The sequence below is a fragment of the Lentinus tigrinus genome, assembly GCF_003813185.1.
Source record: "Lentinus tigrinus ALCF2SS1-7 unplaced genomic scaffold L226scaffold_32, whole genome shotgun sequence".
Classification (NCBI taxonomy): Eukaryota; Fungi; Basidiomycota; class Agaricomycetes; order Polyporales; family Polyporaceae; genus Lentinus; species Lentinus tigrinus.
In genome coordinates, this window is record NW_027137941.1 from 191602 (window position 1) to 211382 (window position 19781).

The 19781-nt window shown below is 55.5% G+C and overlaps 9 protein-coding genes and 1 non-coding gene across 10 annotated transcripts; 5 read left to right on the top strand and 5 right to left on the bottom strand.

Annotated features, from left to right (window-relative positions):
* Positions 1-441: 441 nt before the first annotated feature.
* Positions 442-1225, top strand: L226DRAFT_214336 (uncharacterized protein). Its single transcript, XM_067672939.1, has 3 exons — positions 442-535; positions 618-889; positions 955-1225. The coding sequence occupies exons 1-3, from the start codon at positions 524-526 to the stop codon at positions 1034-1036; spliced, it is 366 nt and encodes a 121-aa protein (XP_067531620.1). The 5' UTR covers positions 442-523; the 3' UTR covers positions 1037-1225.
* On the top strand, positions 1226-2280 carry L226DRAFT_214337 (uncharacterized protein). The gene is made up of 5 exons (XM_067672940.1): positions 1226-1487; positions 1558-1682; positions 1753-1848; positions 1917-2011; positions 2069-2280. The coding sequence occupies exons 1-5, from the start codon at positions 1241-1243 to the stop codon at positions 2082-2084; spliced, it is 579 nt and encodes a 192-aa protein (XP_067531621.1). The 5' UTR covers positions 1226-1240; the 3' UTR covers positions 2085-2280.
* Positions 2248-2342, bottom strand: L226DRAFT_t230. Its single transcript has one exon. It is a non-coding gene; the product is annotated as a tRNA-Gly (tRNA).
* A 2793-nt stretch (positions 2343-5135) lies between these two features.
* Positions 5136-5735, bottom strand: L226DRAFT_469266 (uncharacterized protein; the record flags this gene model as incomplete). Its single annotated transcript, XM_067676201.1, has 2 exons — positions 5136-5570; positions 5631-5735. 2 exons carry the CDS (start codon positions 5733-5735, stop codon positions 5136-5138), a joined length of 540 nt encoding a protein of 179 aa, XP_067531622.1.
* Positions 5736-5750: 15 nt separating this feature from the next.
* Positions 5751-7735, bottom strand: L226DRAFT_469154 (uncharacterized protein; the record flags this gene model as incomplete). The annotated part of the gene is made up of 6 exons (XM_067676192.1): positions 5751-5957; positions 6003-6246; positions 6298-6524; positions 6575-6884; positions 6957-7300; positions 7391-7735. The coding sequence occupies 6 exons, from the start codon at positions 7733-7735 to the stop codon at positions 5751-5753; spliced, it is 1677 nt and encodes a 558-aa protein (XP_067531623.1).
* Positions 7736-8529: 794 nt separating this feature from the next.
* On the top strand, positions 8530-10365 carry L226DRAFT_574278 (uncharacterized protein; the record flags this gene model as incomplete). Its single annotated transcript, XM_067685007.1, has 8 exons — positions 8530-8855; positions 8919-9068; positions 9119-9254; positions 9317-9510; positions 9567-9699; positions 9748-9888; positions 9947-10089; positions 10137-10365. 8 exons carry the CDS (start codon positions 8530-8532, stop codon positions 10363-10365), a joined length of 1452 nt encoding a protein of 483 aa, XP_067531624.1.
* A 2637-nt stretch (positions 10366-13002) lies between these two features.
* L226DRAFT_574279 (uncharacterized protein) lies at positions 13003-13560 on the bottom strand (the record flags this gene model as incomplete). Its single annotated transcript, XM_067685008.1, has 1 exon — positions 13003-13560. The coding sequence occupies one exon, from the start codon at positions 13558-13560 to the stop codon at positions 13003-13005; it is 558 nt and encodes a 185-aa protein (XP_067531625.1).
* A 28-nt stretch (positions 13561-13588) lies between these two features.
* Positions 13589-13934, top strand: L226DRAFT_574280 (uncharacterized protein; the record flags this gene model as incomplete). Its single annotated transcript, XM_067685009.1, has 2 exons — positions 13589-13606; positions 13677-13934. The coding sequence occupies 2 exons, from the start codon at positions 13589-13591 to the stop codon at positions 13932-13934; spliced, it is 276 nt and encodes a 91-aa protein (XP_067531626.1).
* Positions 13935-14872: 938 nt separating this feature from the next.
* On the bottom strand, positions 14873-15968 carry L226DRAFT_574281 (uncharacterized protein; the record flags this gene model as incomplete). Its single annotated transcript, XM_067685010.1, has 4 exons — positions 14873-14939; positions 14992-15120; positions 15176-15573; positions 15651-15968. The coding sequence occupies 4 exons, from the start codon at positions 15966-15968 to the stop codon at positions 14873-14875; spliced, it is 912 nt and encodes a 303-aa protein (XP_067531627.1).
* A 344-nt stretch (positions 15969-16312) lies between these two features.
* Positions 16313-18250, top strand: L226DRAFT_525576 (uncharacterized protein; the record flags this gene model as incomplete). Its single annotated transcript, XM_067678978.1, has 7 exons — positions 16313-16400; positions 16451-16531; positions 16587-17124; positions 17176-17304; positions 17444-17471; positions 17515-17552; positions 17653-18250. The coding sequence occupies 7 exons, from the start codon at positions 16313-16315 to the stop codon at positions 18248-18250; spliced, it is 1500 nt and encodes a 499-aa protein (XP_067531628.1).
* Positions 18251-19781: the final 1531 nt, after the last annotated feature.

Sequence of the window (19781 nt, forward strand, 5' to 3'; positions counted from 1 at the left end):
TCGCATGAAAGGCGTCATCGTGGTCGAGGAGAAAGTGCTGACGATGGGGCGCTTGTTGAGTCGGTCTCTGACCTAGACCACATCCACCACCAGTTCACCTTCCTGAGTCCTCGTTGCTCTGTCCTTAACGAACTGCGATATGACTACTGAAGATTAACATTTTGGCATGAACTTCCGGTGTCCAGCTGTTAGAGGATCTGTCCAGTTACTAAAGTTCGACTGGTCGAGCATGACAGAAAGCTTGAAGATACGTTCTATACCTCCTGCGTTCACATCGAAGCTTGCCAGGATCCGTTGGCTTGTGCGAATGGTATACATTCCACTAAACAGACGCAGCCTACGGTACGTTTTCCCTTAGGCCCGAGAACTCCTCCGGCACGTCGTCGTCTTTGAACGGGGTCATCCCTACGGACAACACCGCTCGGCATGGCTGAATGCCTGTCGCTCGTGTCCTCGTGTAGCGGAGAAAACTCACCGTTCAGGGCGGCCTAGTGCAGTACTCACAACCTAAACGTAACTCCCCATGAATCACTGGGTGCGTCATCCCCTCCGCGAGCGGACTCCATCGGCCTAGATGCTACTTACCGCTAATGACCGTGTCGGACATTTATATGCAGTATCCTCGTCTCTGTCGTAGCACCAAGATGCGCTGTTCCCGCAATACGCTATGTAGTGTTCAATTAGTCGACGACTACACAATGTCACTATCATCCAGTACGCACCCGCTTGACCACCTTGATCCTCCCATTCCCTCCGGACCCCCAACGTCAACAGTCAACCCTAACCAATCATCATCGACATCAAGGCCGACTATATCCCTCCGCTCCGATGCAAGCGCAACGCGGTCGAGGAGCACCTGGACTCTGACAGGAATATCTCAACCTACTGGGTTCGTCTGGCCATCTCTGCCCGTCCGCACCATCTCGGAGAGAAACATCCATCTTCCACGATTAGACGTTCCAGCCAACAATTATCTGGTTCTGAGGGCACAAGACCGACCAACCGCGCAAACAGATCCGCATCGCACAACGACTAGATTGTACGCAGCATGCTGGACTCCACCTCGAGGCCTGCCGGTGTAACCTCTTTCGGTCCACATGACCGCGCCGACGTTCTCCGCCCCACAACCATACGACACATATAAAAGGAAGTGCGCTGCTGCTCGGTAGAAGTGCCAGTCTGCTCCCAAGGCTTATATAAGTACTCTCATCAACCTCTTTACCCTCGAATTCTGCACACCATGCGTTTCTTCTCCCTGCTCGCTGTCGCGGCCACCCTCCTCGGCACTGTCTCCGCCGCCTCGCTCCCTGTCTCCCAAAAACCTGAGTGCGCCCACGAGGAGGTCGTGTCCACGACCTACATCGGGAAGGACAAGAACGTCAAGGTCGAAGTCTCGCACTGCGACGACGAGCAGCTAGTCGACGCCCACGGCAACCTCGTGACGACGCTCACGAAGCGACAGAGCACCAACGTCTGCGGCGCTCCCTGTGCGTCCAACTCCCTTTCCGTTTTCAGTTATTAGCTCGCGCTGACCCCATGTACTCTTTCAATATGCAGGCAACACCTTCTGCTGGTCGGCAACGTCCGGCGCCCCTACCTCCGGCGACTGCACCGTCATCGCCGACGCCCTCCTGTACGAGAGCCAGAACACCGGCGCGCTCTTCGCCGTGTCTCCTACTGGCGTACGTGCACCGTCGCACCCTCCCCTCCCCTCCCCAATGCCGAACTAACACCCTTGACGCTCCTCCGCAGTCCTCGACGAACAAGGTCACGATGCAGTATGCCACCTGCCTGACCTACTTCCTGAACCAGGACTTCAACACGCTCACGTACTGCCGTACCGAATGGGTGAGTGCACGTTCCCCGCCCTCGTCGGAGTGAGATATTTTCAAGGCTGATGCATTCCGCGAACACAGTCGAAGCTCGTGACCTGGCTTGCGTCGGACTGCTCCCCTGCGAGCAGCTCGAACGGAGGATTGTGCGTCGCCACTGACCAGCGGTGGTATGTGCAGTAAGTGGCTGTCGCTTTTCTTGTCGGAACGTCCAATGCTAACGCAACGGTGACCAGGCTCCAGCACAGCTAAGCGTGCAGCATATGGTAGAGACTTTTCTTGTGTGAACTTTAGGACTGTAACGGATGTTATATCGGACAAACGTATGTAGCAGTCAATACCTTGTGACTTGCCGTAAAATATGATTCCTCGTGTCCTTGAGCGAAAAAGTTCCCTTGTGTATGGTAGAGAGAAATACACTGAGCGGGAGTCGAACCCACGCCGCTTGCTGAGAGAAACATCCTGTTTTTTTGGTGGAAGGCAAGCATGATACCGTTTCACCATCAGTGTACGCTAGAAGTATCTATATATAATATAGGCTGGGGTTTGTCTTTGCGCCTCTCTCCCGCTCGCTCCGTTTATCCCACGGGCTCATCGCCTTACACGTACGTTAGACATGAGTAGTAGAGACAACTGAGATGGTAAGAACCTCTGTGGGTTCCCTCGTCCTCGCTCGGGGAGGGGGTTTTGCGTATCTAGATCGACTCGGCCATCACGGCCATCAAAGTGTGTAAATATTCGCAAATATAACCTCAACTGGTGTACACAGAAGTTATTTTACACATCATACACTGCGAGATGGGTCGACTTATAGAAACCTTGGGTTCATGTATTCTGGCAGCATGTGTCCAAGGAGACTCCCAAGAGAACGGGGGGGGGGGAGGTTCATCGTCACCGTAGGTAGCGCATCTAATCTTATCATCTAACACCCTGTTATCTATCACTCTGGGTCCTTACCTTAGGCTTGGATTTGACGAGAGCATTGCAAGCCCAAAGATTAGAGCATGGTTTCTACACCAGCCTATATTATATGTAGATGGACCATTTCCCTGTGACGGCCACTCTTAGTTAGCGATTGTTTCGTTTACTTACAATTGTTATATTTATGTTTCATTCTCAGCTTACAGTACTTTTCTACTCGATTCACACTCAGTTGATCATCACAATCATCGGACTTTGGTATTACTATTAGTTGTCTGCTTGATGTCTTACGTCGGGAAAACGTGCAAGTAGAGGTAGTTGATGATAGTGCAAGATGCAGGACTGTCGCGCACGGTAGCAGTGGGTCGGCGATACCCGAGACTGTGGTGAGCGGCAAAGGTTTGTCGAGGGCGCTTAGTGTCTGTAGACCTCTGTAGAGGGGCACGGGTTGTTCGATATTGCCCTGCAAAATAAAATCGAGACATGCGAGCAATTACAGTCCAAGTCAGAGAGACCTGAGGTAAGAAAGCTAAGAGGTGCTTGTGTGTTTTTGCTGTGCACACTCGGAATGACGGTGAAGGGACAGCCGCAGCGTATTCAGCCGCAGTGTATTCACAATGCGGCAAAGCCATGCGCAGCATACATCTCGTCTATATAGTCCTCGTAGTCCGAGTCCGAATCCCCACCGTTCGCCTCCGCGAAGCGCAGCCGCTGTGCGACCTCGGGTTCACCCTCCCCCTCATCCAACTCCTGCGCGTCCTTGTCATCCTCGCTAAGCTCGTGTCCATGCCCCAAGTCCAGGTCGTACTGTCCGTATGGGCCATCGTCCATGTCCTCATCCACCCCCTCGACATCCTGCGCAATTTCCATCTCGACATCCTCCTCGACATCCTCGTCTGGCCCTGTTCCGTGTTCAAGGTGTGGCTCATCCATCTCAGCGCGCCTCAAGTCCGAGTCCAGGTCGTTCTCACCATCGCCTTGAGGACTGTGAGCCGCATCGCCATGAGACCCAGATCGCCCGGACACCGTGTCGATGTCGAGGAGAGCGCCATGCGCCTTCCGCACACGGAAACGGTGCTGGCGAGAGGTGTCTACGTCGACACCGATCCCCTTGTGTCCGATACCGCCGCCATGGTGCTGCATGAAGATGTCACGGTCTGCGAACCTAAAGACGCGGCAGGAATAATGTGTAAATATGTTAGGAAACACTGCTAGAGAAATGAGATCACACGTACATGGACACCTCGAAAAATGCGTAGTCTTGCTCCTCAAGGACCTCGTCGGCGATCGGCAGCTTGCGCGCAAGCTTTGATGGTCCGAGGAGCTCGTGAGTGAGCCCTTCTCGAGGGCATGGGAGGAGGTATGCGGCGCGAATGATGTCGTCCGGGTCGACGAAGCTGAAGGGGACATTGTCGGGTTCATGTGCATCAACGAACTGGACGCGAGGCTGTCGACGAAGCCAGACGCGTGTGTAGTGTCGCGCGTGAACCAGCATACCCAGAGGAAATCGATGCGCTGCCATTTTTTCGTAGCGTGAGTGGAACCAGGGCCGACGTATCGAGTGTTGACGTGAAAGATGCCGACAACGCGAGCGAACCAGAACGGAGTGTTGTCCCACTCCGGAGCGAGCACCATGATGTCGGCTTGTTTGTGCGGGCTGATGCAGTCTTGCTCGCGGCGTAGATCGTATGTTGTATAGTTGAGACGTAACAGGTTGTGGGGGTACATCTTGTCGTCGAGGATCTGCACGCCGTCGAGCTGCTCTGGGGTGAACTCATCGGGCTCCGTGAACATGTCGCCACCGATGAGTCGCGCAGCGAGATGTTCATAGAGGTGGGGGATGAAGCCCTGTAATGCAAACAGTGAATACAATGAGTCATTGCCCTCGATGCCCTCGTAGACGTTCTTCCAAACACGTTCGTGGATGACAGGACCAGAGAGAATAGCAGCGTCCGCGCTCGACGAACAAAGGGAGGTAATGGCGGCCAATGACGTGCAATTCTCATTCACGAACATACCTTGACGGCAGGATCGCTTTCATTTTGCGCTGTCCATTCACGCAAAGGCATCGGGTTGCGCTGTGACCGGGAGATGCGATAGTGGTCGGAGGGCGACATGGGGACAACGCGTTCCCCGGTTGCGGCGCGAGCGAGGGGTGATGTACCGGATCGTTCGTGAGCTTCAGCACGTGCGATTGCCTCCCGTTTGTCGAGCTCCTTTTGCAGAGATGGAGCAACGAACTCGTCGTATGGTCGTAGGCTGGCAAGCGCATCGGTGTTCCGCACGTTCTCGGCGATTTGCATCTCAAAATTGACCTTGTTCGTCCGGGCATGCTCGTGCTTGACATGCTTGTGCTCCTGTTCGCCCTGCCATCAATATGTGTCAGTATTTCAGGTTAGCAGCATTAGCAGACGGACTCACAATCTGCGTAGTTGTGTTGTCAGTCGGGCCTGATCGTCGGATGTACTCGGTGTGGTCGCCAAGACTGTGAAACTTAAACGTGTTAATAACATTATACTCTACCATACGCCTACCAGTGTCGCTCGGGTCGTCGGGATTCTTCCTCTTCGCGCGTCGTGTTCGCACCTCCATCTCGGACGGAAGCTCCATCGCCTCGTGTTGCTGGCATGTAGTCGATGCGAATGTCTTGATAGCTTCATACATATGCTTCGTGGCATGCTCCATGTTCTCCAGAGTGACGTCATGATGCATGCGCAACTTTGCAAGCGCATGCCAATTAGCGAGTTCGAACAGCATGTCTTGAATAGTTTGATTGTCGTCGAGCAGGAGCAGACCATCAATAACGGGCATGATGACCTGCAGAGATTGGAAGGTAAGCACCATGAACTTGAAACGAAAGGTATGATGCTGACTTACAATGAGGTATGCTTCATAATCGCGTGCAGCGAGCTTCTTGCGCGTGGACGCGTCATGCCAGAACCGTCGTATCTTGTCGCGACCCCAGGTTGGCATCGCTCGCATGCTGAATGCATCACATTAGGTGAGTGTAGACCAAACCGATGATGAACATACATACCGTCGATCGAATTCCTTGATAACGGCATCGCCTTGCGCGTGGATAAGCCGTACGAGGTGGTTAAACGTGCCTTTCCAGACGCCGAGTTCAAACTCGTGCATCAAGTCAGGCACGAGCATGTCGTAGACGTTGAAGCCGTACTGCGCGAACCGGATCGAAAATGCGCTCTGCAGAACATGAGTACACCACATCAGACATGGTGAGTAACGTACCTGGATGGGATTGAGTGACTTGTCATGTAGTAAGTCTTTGATGCACTTGCCGGCGGGCGAGAAGCCCTTGAATAGACATCGGCGGGCCTTCTTGATCAATATCTGGTTGGCGGCGTCATCCTGTCGCTTTGCAGCGCGCCGCAGGTCATCCTCAGGACTACCTGCATCAGCAATGTCGTCCATGCGCGTGAGGCATCGCGGACACATGCATAATGCCAGCGGTTTGAGCGCGGCAATTAAGATCCTGATGTGTTCAGTTAGCAGCGAGGACGAAGCCACAATTTGGCACACTCACTTCTCGGGGTAGTCCGCAGAGTATGTGAAGAAGCGAGGAAAGAGACGGCGAGTGATGCCGTCTCCGCACACGAGCAAGATGCCGTCCCGGTACGCGGCCATGAAGTCCTTGTCGAGAAGCATCAACCAGATGCGGCAGAAGAGCTCGTGTTTGCAAAATTTGAGTGTCTCCGCCGTCGGCATGGAGCCGTATGTCTTCTCGTACGCGTCCTTGATGTCGTCGGGAAGCTAAGCAAAAAAAGACATCAGTAGTAGTTGCGAATAGAGAGAGAACATACACTGGGTATATATGCAACGTGGTGCGCGGCGAACTCGGTTGGACAGCCGCGCACGTACTTGGAAATGTTCCCAAAGTACATATAAATGGGCCAGAGCTTTGCCATACCGAAGTTCGACAAGCACGTCTCGTCCGACCACAGGAGCAGTGGTAGGACGGCGTACTCGACCTCGGGGGCATCCCCAGCGATGCGCGGCATCTTGCGAATTTTCTCATCTTCGTCGAGCATTGCATCAGAGTTGTAGCAGTCGGTGAGCACCCGGAGCGGCGGTGGGGGCGAGGGCGGTGGGGACGCTGAGCGCGACGGCGAGCTCTGCGTCTCGCGGGACTCGCGGGACTCCTGCGAAGATTTTGACTGCTCCGGAGAGCCATAGCGAGGTGACTGGGAGGGCGCCGGGGTTGGTGTGTGAATAGACGAAGGACAGGGAGAGGAGGGAGTGTCAACGCGACTGCGCTGGCAGCGTGGAGGGTTCCAATACATGCGGTTTGGGATCCAGTGGTAGTCGTTCACAAACCGCGAGGCTGGGTCCGAGACGATGCCGATGATTAAGTCGAGGAGGCGGCGGTGCACTACGCCATGGATCGTGATTTGCGGAGCCGCTTCCTCAGATGCAAATGACATCTTTGTTTTGGGGACGGGCATTGAGACGGAGCTCTCGTACCACCCATGTTGTGGTACAAAGAGATCGCGGGTGTTGAGCCACTGCTCCAGCAAGCGGTCGGCCTTCTTTGCGCTGAAGCCCTCAAGATCGGAAGGCGTGAAGCCCTTGGACTGGATGAGTGCGAGGAGGTCGTCAAAGCGCTGGTTTGAGAGCACGCTGCTGCCGCGTCCGAAGAACCAGTCGACCAGCCGAAACTGGATGACGTTGTCTCCGAACGGGCCAAGCTTGGGCGCACCTTCGCTGTCGCGTCTTGCAGGTGTACGTGCTCGGAGCCACGCGATACTCTCGTATCGTGGCTGGTCCTTCTCTGGCGGCTTCTCGTGGTTTGGGGCGTCCGCAATGGCCTCGAGGGTGAAGCCTGCCTCGGGATCGTGTTGAGGAAGGCAGGTGAACCGCCGGAAAAGGCCAAACGCGTCCTCACGCGTGAGCCAGTCATCCTCGCCATCTTCTTGTTGGGAGGAGGAAGGCGAGGGTTGTGGAGATGGGGTGGGTGTGCGCATAGCGTCCGGAAGCGCGCCCCATTGCGAGAGGAGCGTGGACGTCCCTGACGGGACGTGATCTTCAAACCGGGCTGGAAAGCGGATGCTACACCCTGAACGCGTTGACATGGCGGGAAGAGAGGGCGGACGGGGAGGGCTTGGTAAAAAGAGAGGAGTTGAGGCACGGGGAGGAGTGCGGCGTTGAGCACGCCGCGCGTTGTCACGACTACTGTCGTCGGCCTGAATATTGTCAATGAATACATGAGTGAATCAGAAAAATTTGTTGGACTCACCGGACCAGCCTCTGTGTAATCTCCATCCTCGTTGAGTCGGGCGCGTTTGCGAGCATAACGCGCAGCGTCGAGCCGACGCTCCTCAGTGAGCGCAACAACCGCGGCCACACGGTTCTTGCATTTGTGCTTGCCAAGGGCGGCGGCACTTGCAGCGGTCGCCGTGCAGCCTGGTGTCTTGCAATGGTAAGTCATGGGAGGGAGGAGTGTGGTTGTGGTTGTGGTCGTCGTGGTTGTGGTCGTGGTCGCTGTTGTTGGCGTTGCCAAGACTTGAGACATGATTGATGTGCGCGGCAGGCGCGTAGACCATATGCGGTCATATTGCACCCGATGACGCCACGGACGCGTCGCGTTTGGAGCGCGTCAGTCATGTGACCGCATATATTCCGTTTAGAGACGAGTCGAGTACGCTCTTGCTCATGATTTTCTGTACAGTATATAAGGCGACATACTTCACCGACTATCTTCTACATCCTCTTTCCTCCATCTCTTTCTCCTCCCCATCTCTCCTCCTCCCTAACCACCATGCCCAAAGGCACGACCACCTTCTATCAGCCTGCCAAGAAGGCGTCGAAGCCGAATACCAAAGAGAAGTCTCACTCACCCCCGCAGCCGAAGCCGAAGCCCAAGAAGAACCCGCCTCCTCCTGAGGAGGAGAGCGAGTCTTCTTCGGAAGAAGAGGAAGAAGACGCAGATCCGAAGCCTGCGAAGTCTGCAAAGCGCAATTGCCGGTCGCGCTCTCCGGCCCCGACGAAACCTGCCAAGAGGGCTCGCAACTCCAGCCCTCGCGCTGTGAAGCCTCGCAGCCCTGCCTTCGCAAAAGCCATGCGCGCGCTGGATCCGACTGCCAAGTACGTCGTATCTATCAATTCTTACCGCAAGCATATACCTGACTGACTATATGCGCCTCTCAGCGAGGACTCTCGCATCGCACTCAAATTCGAGAAGCTGTACCAAGCTATCTGGTTTATTGTGCGACTCGGCGGGTTGTCCACAAATTACACGAACGTCATCGTCAGCGGCGTTGCAAACTACGACATTCCGGACGAACTCCAGCCTGCCTGGTGAGTGGACACTTGTCGTGACTGATGTAGTAACTTTCTGATTGATGCAGGGATTGCGATGAGTATACCCTAATCGTCGAGGCCTACGACCACTTCCCACTCTTCCTTGAGCACTTGCCCAGGTTCGAGCTCGACATCGAGTGGCTTGCCGACAATCCCGACGTCATGGCCCAGGCTGGCGATTTTGTAAGTGTCCTCGCGCCCTGAGTGCACGCCTTATCGCTGACACGTAGTATTGTCCCTTGCAGTGCGAGAAGGTCTCCATCAAAGTCCGCAGCGATGACCTCGCGCGGCTGCGTCCGAACATCATCAAGCTCGCACGCATCCCCAACATCGACAACGTGCTCGACTACAAGCCTAACTGTGGATGGGAAAACCTCGATACAGCCAAGTTCCTCGTTCCCATCCTGCACCTTGACCAGTTCGAAAAGGACCCTGCAGCGTGCGTCATGATGCGCTGAATCACCTTGCATGATCTATACTAATATGTCCTCTTAGATACTGTCGTCGTGCCAAGACGGGCCAGATCCACATTCATTCTGGCGACTGGCCAGTACTGCTCTACAATTTGGACGAACACAAGCCCGGCATCATCAAGTCCGGGCTCCTGTGCAGCCGGATCCTGGAAGCTGTGAGTTCGCGCCCATTCTGATGCACACATGCTCATTATCACCGACAGGCGTTCCGACTTCTGTTCATCAGCAAGACGTTTGCCGAAGGCGCGGAGATGGGAAGCAGCGGCAAAGGACAGCCACCCATCGCGAAAAAATATGGTATGAAGGAGGTCACCTTCGGTAGCATCGTGTACACCGCGGTCCTCGTACGTTGTTTTGCTCACTCTGCGCATGAGATATTCTGACTTGCATGCCTTTCTATAGGTCCGCTTCTGCCTGACGTCCCAATCAGAATGGAAGGCGAAGGACGGCGAACACTGGAGCTGTCACAACTTCGCTGCAACCCTCTTCGACTTTGGGCACTCAAACGCGGACTTCGTGGACGAGCTCCTCGCTTACTGGAACAGGTGCGTCTCCTACTTACGTGTTGGCATTGTGCTGACCATGAATACAGGAGAATGTTCGGCGCCGCGATCGAGGACGACGAGGAACTCAAAGCAGAGATACGCGCAACGGCCTTCTCGATCGTCATGCACACCCAGTGCTCCGGCCGCCGCAAGCGTCCAACGGTCCCATCATCCTCCGCTCACACCGCTTCCAGCCCAACCCAGGAGGACGCACCCCCGGAGCAAGAGGACGGCGACCAGCCTGAGGGCGCCGGAGAGCCTGAGGCCGATTCCTGAGGCCAACTGCTCGCTCTACCGCCTAAGGTGCACTCAATCTCGACTCGGACACTCTTGCGCTCGGTCTTGTTCTCGCACACGCATCCTCTCGCTCTGGTTCTCGCGCGCGTTCTCATGCTCTCACTTCGGTTACCTCTCACGCACGTTCTGGCTCTGGTTCTCGCTGCTGGCTCTTGTTCTCGCTCTTGTTCTCACGCACGCTCTCACGCATGCTCTTGCTCTCATGCCATGGACTTCGCGATCGTTTGCTACCTCCTGTATAGTGTACTGACATGGAAATAATAATAAGAACATACTGTGCCTGCCATCCGTGTGCCTGGCCCGAGTCAAGCGCCCCAAACCGCCCGGTGACCGCCCGGTAGCCACCCGGTACCCAGCACACGCCTACCTACGCCTACCTGCTACTATCGAGCCTCCCAGGCCATACGGTATTGTGCGACAGATTGGCCGCCAGCGATATCTAGAGGATGGTCGATACCTGTGTTGAGCAAGCTAATCAGTGGGATTTCATGGTAGAGCCGCCCGTGGGCGGCCACGCCTTGACTGCAGTTCGGTAGACGGCTACGCATATCGGGCAACCCTCATCATGCGCTGACGTCTCTCTACCAGCCCTATAGAGATATACTAAGGCTATAGTATATTGACTCTGACATTGCAGGTTTCCCGACATACTTGTATATGTAAAGACGAGCGCTATCATACTCTGTTCCACTCTCTCCACTCTGCGTGAACTCCCACCTCATACTGGCAGAGGGGTCCATCCACCTCTGTAATCACAGACGGGCCTGGTTCCATCCCTCACTGTAATTACAGTGCACCCTGCGGGAAGCAGCGCCTGGCTCCGGCTGCACTCTGGGGCGCTAATATCCCGCTAGGTATGTCATGACCATGTTCTGCGCGCTGTTCCCGAGCTGACCGACATCTATATGCAGAACTTTGTAACTCCGCTCACACGTCTCGCAGACCGATCTGAATAATCCCAAATATTCATTGCTTTCATTCTCCGCTGGTGGGCCTGCGTTCTCGGGTGTGCCCGACCCGGCAGCCTTTCGGCTTCAATAACCGCTCGAATCTGCTGCCGTTCGCAGCCTTTCCATCACGACCGCGGTATTCAGTATGCTCACCCCTCTCAATTCTTCCACACAGCACCTCGACGACCAGGATACACATACTGCTGTGCATAAGACACGCAGGGCTCGGCGTGCCCCCGACAGGTTGCTGGAAACGCTCGGTAAGTGCTTCCAAACACGTTCGAACTTTTCGGCGTCGGGCATACTACTGCTGCGGTCTATCCGCTTTGGGGCCGCAGAGCGAGACTGTGAGCATGTATCCAAGCGTCCCCGACGTTTGGATCCATCCTCACAGTCTTGTCCTCCAATCACGCGTCCTTGGGCCCGTTTTAGCACACCGACACTGTGAGGATGGATCCAAGCCGCGTGACTTAAATCCATCTGCACAGTCTCTTCTCATGATCACACACCCTCAGGCCCCTTTCCAGTACACTGTGACTATGGATCCAACCTCGCGCAACCGTTGGATCCATCTTCACAGTTGCGTCTTGCGATCACGCATCCTCAGGCCGGTATCGGTACACCGGGAGACACACTGTGAGGATGGATCCAACCTGCGCAACCTTGGATCCATCCTTATAGTCTTGCCTCTCGATCACGCGTCCTCTGATCGTTTACTACCTCGGAATCCTCAGGGAGAAGAGGCCCGCAGTTGGGTTGCCTGGTGATCACGCATCCTGCGGTCAGTTCCCATACACCGGAGGACGTATGGATTCTAAATATGCCTCGCGATCACGCGGCCTCAGGCCAGGCTCATTTCGGCACACCGGCACACGCACTGTGAGGATGGATCCAATGTCACGCAGGTTGGATCCATCCTCACAGTCGCGCCTTGCAATCACGCGACCTTAGGGTCCGGAACACCGGCGCGTGCGCACTGTAGAATTGGATCCAACATTGCGCAGCCTGGATTCATGCTCACAGACGCATCTCGCGATCACGCATCCTCAAGGCAGCCCGTTTCGGCACAGCATATGAACTGTGGAAATGTATCCAACGTTGCGCAGGATGGATCCATCCTCACAATGCTGTTCTATTGGCGCGACATCAAGACGATCTTGCCCTTGCACCTCGTTAACGGAAACAGAGGCCAGCTTTGATGTATGTGTCTGCCCTCGGTTGCACTAATCATTCGTATTCAGCTGACGTAGTGTAGTTGTACCACACCGGCGTATGCACTGTGAGCGTGGATCCAATGTCGTGCAGGTTGGCTCCATGCTCACAGTTCCGTCTCGGGATCACGAGTCCTCAGTTCAGTCCCGGAACACCGGCGTATGCACTGTGAGTGTGGATCCAACCTGCATGACGTTGGATCCATGTTCACGGTTCCGTCTCGGGATCACGAGCCCCAGTCTCGTCTTGCTATTGCGCGTCCTCAGTCTGGCACTCCGGGTCATGCTCATCAATGTCAGTGTGTGTAGTCTTACTTGTTTACTGTGCCCTATATTACTAGCGTAATTAACATGCATTTCGAAATGTATATGATGGATGTGTTATCTAACAAGAAGCGTACGGAGAAAGTCCAAAGGGTGACACATATACAGAGAGTGTGCTATGATAGTAGAAACTATGCGTGTGCCGCCTTCTTCCGCTTGTTAGCGCGTTTGCCAGTCGACCCGGCCCAATCTGCGTCCTTCTGGGGTGGAGGACGCGTTGTCCGCTTAGGTCTGCCTGCGACAAGGCTGTGAGATTCGTCTAACACTGGAGGGTCTGCATTCTCCATCTCAGTCCCAGCCGTATCAACGTCAGACCCAACAGCAGCACCGTGTTCGACAGAGCCCTCCCCGTCCGGAGGGGTCCGTTCGTCAGTCTCCTGGACTGCCCCGATGGTCGACCAGGGAACGTTCGGGTCTGGACCTGGCGTGGATGAATCGGGAGGTGCCTCAGTGCTTACGGAAGAAGGTGGGGGCGAGTGAGGTGCTAGAGGGACTGACGTCTCCGGGGTGATTGTAGGATGATCGTCGGAGGTTGAGGCGCCGATGTTGGGCAGAGGCGGATCGAACTCGGGGAAGTGCTGGGGATCGGCGGCAGCAAACGCCGCGACCATGATGTTGATCTGCGCTGTGTCCAACTCGCCGATGGCGACAGCGAGCGGATCATCGCTTGCTGATGTGAGGACCGCCATCAGTGGGTCGACAGTGGGCTGCGACTGCATGATCGTCAAGGGGTGGGTTGGCGTGTTCACACCTTTGCTGGTCCAGACCGGAGAAGCGCACCAGTTAGGCTCACCATCACATGCAGGCGAAGAAGGAGGCGGAGGAGGAGGAGGGGAAGGAGGGGAAGGAGGCGGAGGAGGCAGAGGAGAAGGAAGGGAAGGAGGCGGAGGAGGCGGAGGAGAAGGAAGGGAAGGAGGAGAAGGAAGGGAAGGAGGAGAAGGAAGGGAAGGAGGAGAAGGAAGGGAAGGAGGAGGAGGAGGAGGAGGAGGAGGCGGAGGAGGAGGAGAAGGAGGGGGAGGAGAAGGAGGAGAAGGAAGAGAAGGAAGCGGAGTATGAGCGCTGATTTGGGAGCTCGAGCAGCTTCCAGCAGGTGCCGGTTCACCGAGAATCGCGTTCAACAACGTGCTGGCAATGGGCGTGTCGGAGAGTGGCGCTGGAGAGTGGGAGTCGATACGTAACAGACCATGCGCTGCTGGGCTGGATCGAGACTCGGGAGCTGGAGCCCCGGAGACCTCATGAGCTCTCTGCAGGCTACGTCGCTCTTGAACAGTGCGTGCTGTGTGAGGAAGAGTGAGTTGCTATACAAGATATGACTGGTAAAATGGACGTACGGAATTGTTGTTTGGCGAACCGGCCCATGGGCACGATGCATTGCTGCTCGAAGTCGGCATGTGCCTGCTAGGGACCTTCACGAGTGACCCGCAGATGTACCCGTCATCCGTACCCACGGGTGTTGAAAATCCAAAGGCTATACCCGCATCCTTACGGGTATGTTCCCACGGATTACCCATACCTGTGGGTATGATATTTGGGTACCCGTGGGTTTATGCAGCCTGCAGATTACCCGGGTGACACCCTCATGTTGTAGGCACGAACCGTGGGATTCTAACGACATGTCACACGAATTTTTCCGATCAGAACTGAGTGTGCTAGAGGCGAAATAAACATGCCCAAATCCGGAAGTATAGGCTGTCTTTTGCGCTCATTTGGGCGCTTAACCGGGCATCTCGGGCAACTGAGCGCAAAAGACAGCCTATACTTCCGGATTTGGGCATGTTTATTTCGCCTCTAGCACACTCAGTTCTGATCGGAAAAATTCGTGTGACATGTCGTTAGAATCCCACGGTTCGTGCCTACAACATGAGGGTGTGCAGGTACCCACGGGTTTACCTAGCCATACCCGCATCCTTGAAAACCCGTGGGAAACAGGTACCTACACCCGCGGATGTACTTACCCATGGGTTTTCCCACGGATTTATCCTTGGGTACCCACGGGTTTTGCTAACTCGTGAAGGTCCCTAGTGCCTGCGCGAAATTGATGCTGCCCTCACGGTGCCCAAAGTGTGCTCTGGAGAAGCACGCGTGAGTATGTGGCGGGTCGTATGACGAAGCTTACTCACGATATGGATCCAATTTTGCCATTCTCCATGGGGACCGGGCCCGCCCCCATGACGGTGAAGGTCCAGCCGCTTGCAGTAGCGTATGGCTTGAAGACTTGCTCCACAATCTGCGGACCAAGTTCGATGGCGCTGTGGATGATGGGCTCATGAATAGAGAGTGAGTTAACAAGATGGTTAGACTCACTCTTGGTACTGCTGGGGAGTGCGGTCATCCGGGTCCGCAATCCCGACTACGCGGCCGGTCCGCCCGGCCTCGGCGTCTGCCTTGGCCTTTCTCAGCCTCTCCGCGATGTCCTCCCTCACCTCCCTCGAGCTCGCCTCATACACCTCCTTTGTGCATACCCTCACATTATTCAGTCTCTCACCGGCCACCAGCTTGCGACCCAGCTCTGCCTCCAGCTCCTTCGTCCTAGCACGTACCAGCGGCCGGACATCCGTCTGGTAGAACTCCTTCGAGAATTGTTCGTGCGGTTGAGGAAGCCTACTCGCCTTCTTAGTGACGCCAATGGCAGCCAGCAACGAAGACAGCGGTCGGGTGCTGGGCCGAGTGCGGTCTCGGTTCTTGTGCCACAACCGCAATTGCTGACGAGATAGACATGTCCGTCAGCCGCCAGCCACGGTACATGCGGGACAGGTGAGGCGACTGTTCTATTACTCACCTTCTTCTTCTTCTTGACCGCTTCAGCCAGGACCTCCAGCTCTTCGGGACTTAGACGTGACTCGTCTCGGTGCCCGTAGAGCCTCTGACACTCTGACCACTCTTCTAGGAACTCGCTGTACATAGTTTCGAGGTACTTCCCCGGGTGACGTGTCTTCCTAGCTGCCAGGTAAGCAGGTCGTGTTCGCATGAGCCAACCCCACTGCTCCCGAGTCGCCCAGGAACGGCAAGTCCAGTTCTTCTCAGACGGATCGCATGCCTCGTCCTCCGAGAGGGCCTTGTCCATGGCGGTGCGTACATCCTCGGGAACGTCAGACATAGCTAGTACACTGAAGCTGTCGAGACAGGTCTGGTTGGGGAGGGAGCGGGGCGGGAGGACGAACGGGGAGGGCGGCCGAGGCAGGCGCGTTCTTCAGGAGGTCTCCAACGAGCCTCGGGGCGCAATTCTGCCTCCGCATGAAGACATGCATGTTCGCGATCCGCAAAAGCAAACGCTAAGGGTAAGTTCTCCTTATCGCTCTCCCCCAGATCGCTATATCCCTTTCTTACTTGGTCTACCACTCAACAGCTGCCAATGAAGCTATAAAGACCACACGACACTTTGAAGACCTCCCCAACCTCTCTCAGCCTTTGCCCACCTACCAGCGTCCCTCCTCTTCTCATATGCACGTCCCACACGGCAGGCGCTCTGAGGGCGCGGCAGCGACTGCTGCCGCGTCTTCAAGCTCTATGCACGACCCCAACCCGCCACGTATGTACCATCCATTGCCCAGCATTTCACCATCGTTGATGTCCGCTTAGCCGTGCCCGAAGGTGGCATCCCGCCGCTTACTCGGATTGCGCGCATCGTCTGCTGGGAGTGTTACCGCGCCGCTGTCGGAGGTATGGCTTCATTAGGATACATTGATACTATGTACACTGACGATTCCTCTCACAGACCACATCTGTCACCATTGTGCTGCTGCTTTGGCCAACCTCGAGGCCGAGGTCTCCGGTACGGAGAGTTCGATCAGCTCCTTCCATGAGCCCCTCGAGCCTGTCGGCACCCATGCCCGTGACCGTCCCCTCTCCACCGCCTCTGACCATTCCTCGTCGATGTGGGTGGGCATGTCTCCGAGCTCGTCCTTCCTCGAGGACAATCGTTCAATTATGAACACTCCGGACAATGTGGCTGTAGCTCAGCCCGTCGCTCAGCCTGTCGCTCAGCCCGTTGCCCAGCCCATCGCTCAGCCCGTCGCCCAGCCCGTCGCTCAGCCCGTCGCTCAGCCTGTCGCTCAGCCCGTTGCTCAGCCCGTTGTGCAGCCCGTCGCACATGGCTTCGTTGTGCAACCTATTGCCCGGCCTACCAGGGAGCAAGCTGATGCTCATCTGGCTCTATACAACATCGTTGCTCATTACGACGAGGATGACCCCCTCTACACCGGCCGCTGGTATGTGGTGACGCGTGGACGCACTGTTGGCGTCTTCCGGCACCAGTAAGTCGACAATTTCCTATCTAAATCAGCTTCGCTCACCCAGTATTTCAGGGGCGCGGTTAATGCATCCACGTCTGGGTTCGGAGGCCAGAACTGGTTCCGTGCCCATGGATATGCTGCCGCTTGTGCAGCATTCTACAACTGCGCCCTCCTTGGTGGTGTCAACAACCAGCCGACGCAGTAGAAGGAGTAGTCGTCGTCCCAAAATGGGACCGAGTGTCTAGGACTTGTGACCGCTTTCTTGAGCCTTGTCGAACGTTCGGGTGTACTGTTCTGTTGTCATCTGTCATGTCTGCCTTTGTTGCTGCCGCATAAATAGATCGGGGCGGGGGTCCATGTGGGCTCACGTCAGTTTCCTCCCCCACACGTCTTGAACACATGGGCCGTAAGGCCAAGTACGCCACGCATGCAGAACGGGTGGCTGCGAAGTGAGCACAGCATGCCAAATATGCTAAATCAGATCGGTAAGAAGTGGTTGCAGTCGTGGTGACATCATGCCCATCTCATTGAGTGCTGACACGCTGCCAGCGGCAAAGCAACTCGAGCTCGAAACAGACGCAAGCCGTCTCCCCTGTCCGCTACATCTACCACCCCGCCAATCCCTCCCGCCGCATTGGCACGCGCCTCCGAACATGTCCTAGTCTTATGGTACTTCGACGATGAGGGTCATGATCTCGGCCTCCGTCAGGCCCCATACACCTTCGCTGGCCCAGATGCTGCCACACTCACCTCGCTCGACGAGACCAGCAATGACATTGGTCTCAAGCTCAACAGTTTGCAGTTCGATCAGTTCATGGAGGACAGCCTTACCCGATATCGAGTATGGTTAACCTCAGATGACGGAGACGTTGTCGTCGCCACCATCCTGGAGCTTCGAGCAAGAATTCACGCATGGAACACCCTCCAGGGCCAGGCGAGTGGGTCGGAGTTGGAGGCCAGTTTTCGGGAGATCTACTTGGCGTGGGGTGCCAAGCGGATAGTGGGATTAGCAGAGGAACTGGAGGTCAGGCGGCAGGGAGTTGACGTCTACAAAGCTGCATATCGCCAACAAACCCTTCCTGCTCATATTTTATACTGCAGCTGTACCGAGCCTCTCGAGTACGAACTACCACTGGATAATGTGTAGAGAACGCATGACCAATGTATCTTCGATGTGCTCAACTTATGCAGGCTGGGCATGTGAATTCTTCATTTCACAGTGGTATTCTCTGCAGGTTAGCGGCCAGCCAGGTGCTATCACGGTATTCATGCACATTTTCCCTCAGAACTCGTTCCAGAGCATCGTTAACCAATACTCATTCATATTCTGCTTCATACAGCGCGGTACAGCGACTGCAAAGACTATAATGCGCCATACAGTATGTTGGGATCTCGGGGCACACCATTATTCGTGATGTGATTGGCTGCCCAACACCGGCGTCTTCCCAAACTAGACGCGCTTGCAGACCCGGAGGCACGTTTGCCAGCAGCGCTCACCATCCTGCCTTGTTGCTCCGGGCACGGCTTCTGCTGCAGACGCAACTTGTGCACCTACACGTCTCCAAACGTCGGTTCACCTCACTCCCTTGCCAATTCACTTCCTTCTGCAACCTCAATTCATCCTATCTCTTCACTCACCCACCCACGCGCTCGATCACTTGCAAGACGATCACATCCCTTGTCGCGAGGAACGCTTGCAGCCAAATTCGCGCTATTCACGGCATCTCCTGCTCCTACACCAAGCCAAGCTCTCCTTCCCTTCCATACACCTGCTGGTTGGAGTCTTCTCGGACGACCAATGCGAGCAGCACAACACGTCACCACATATCACATATGGTCCAAGAGGATCGGTGCCATACTATCGCGCTCTGTAGTGCACCCGACGTGAGCCCGTCTTAGGTGCAGCTCCTCAGGGGACGGTTTGAGAAGGGAAAGAGGCCCGCCGAAGAGGGTCCGGTTCGGTAGTCATTAACGCACTCGGTACGCTCATCACCTGCATACACATTGCACCACCAGGGCCGACACTGCTCACAGGTCTTGCCGGGTACTGGCTCCGTAGTCATTGAAGCCCTTGGACAATGTTCGTAGGTTCTGGTATGTCACCCATCTCATCCCTTTGAACCCTGTGACCCACGCGCTGTTCTTTCAGCAACCGGAGGGCGATGTCGCTTTGAGGATAGTTCCTGAGCCCCAAGTCGTTCCTTGCAGACGTCGTCTTCAGATCGTCTCCGAAGTATCTCCATTGTATATCAATATATTTTACTGTCGTGCCTGCTCACCCATGTAGTGCATGTGCCAAGCAAATTTTCGAACAGTTTATAAGGTAACCGAGAATCTCTACCCCCCTCCGACAAGATGACCCGTCAGCGTAGCAAGCTCAAACGTGTCCTCAGTTCTCTCCCTGCCCTCCTCTGCACGATGGTTAAACGCCGATTCACTCACGTCACTCACCACAATGTCCAGTTCGACGATTCTGATGACGATACTGACGATAACCGCCGCGCAGGTGGAACACAGCCCACAGAGATACACCGGCATGTCGATCTCAGCTTCGACGATGACAAGCTCTCTCAACATACTTCCTACATCACCCTGCCCAGATCGCCACAGAAACGCGCTCGTCTATCCCCCGTACCCGTCAATGATGTTACTCTACCTGCAGACGAATCTGACCTCAA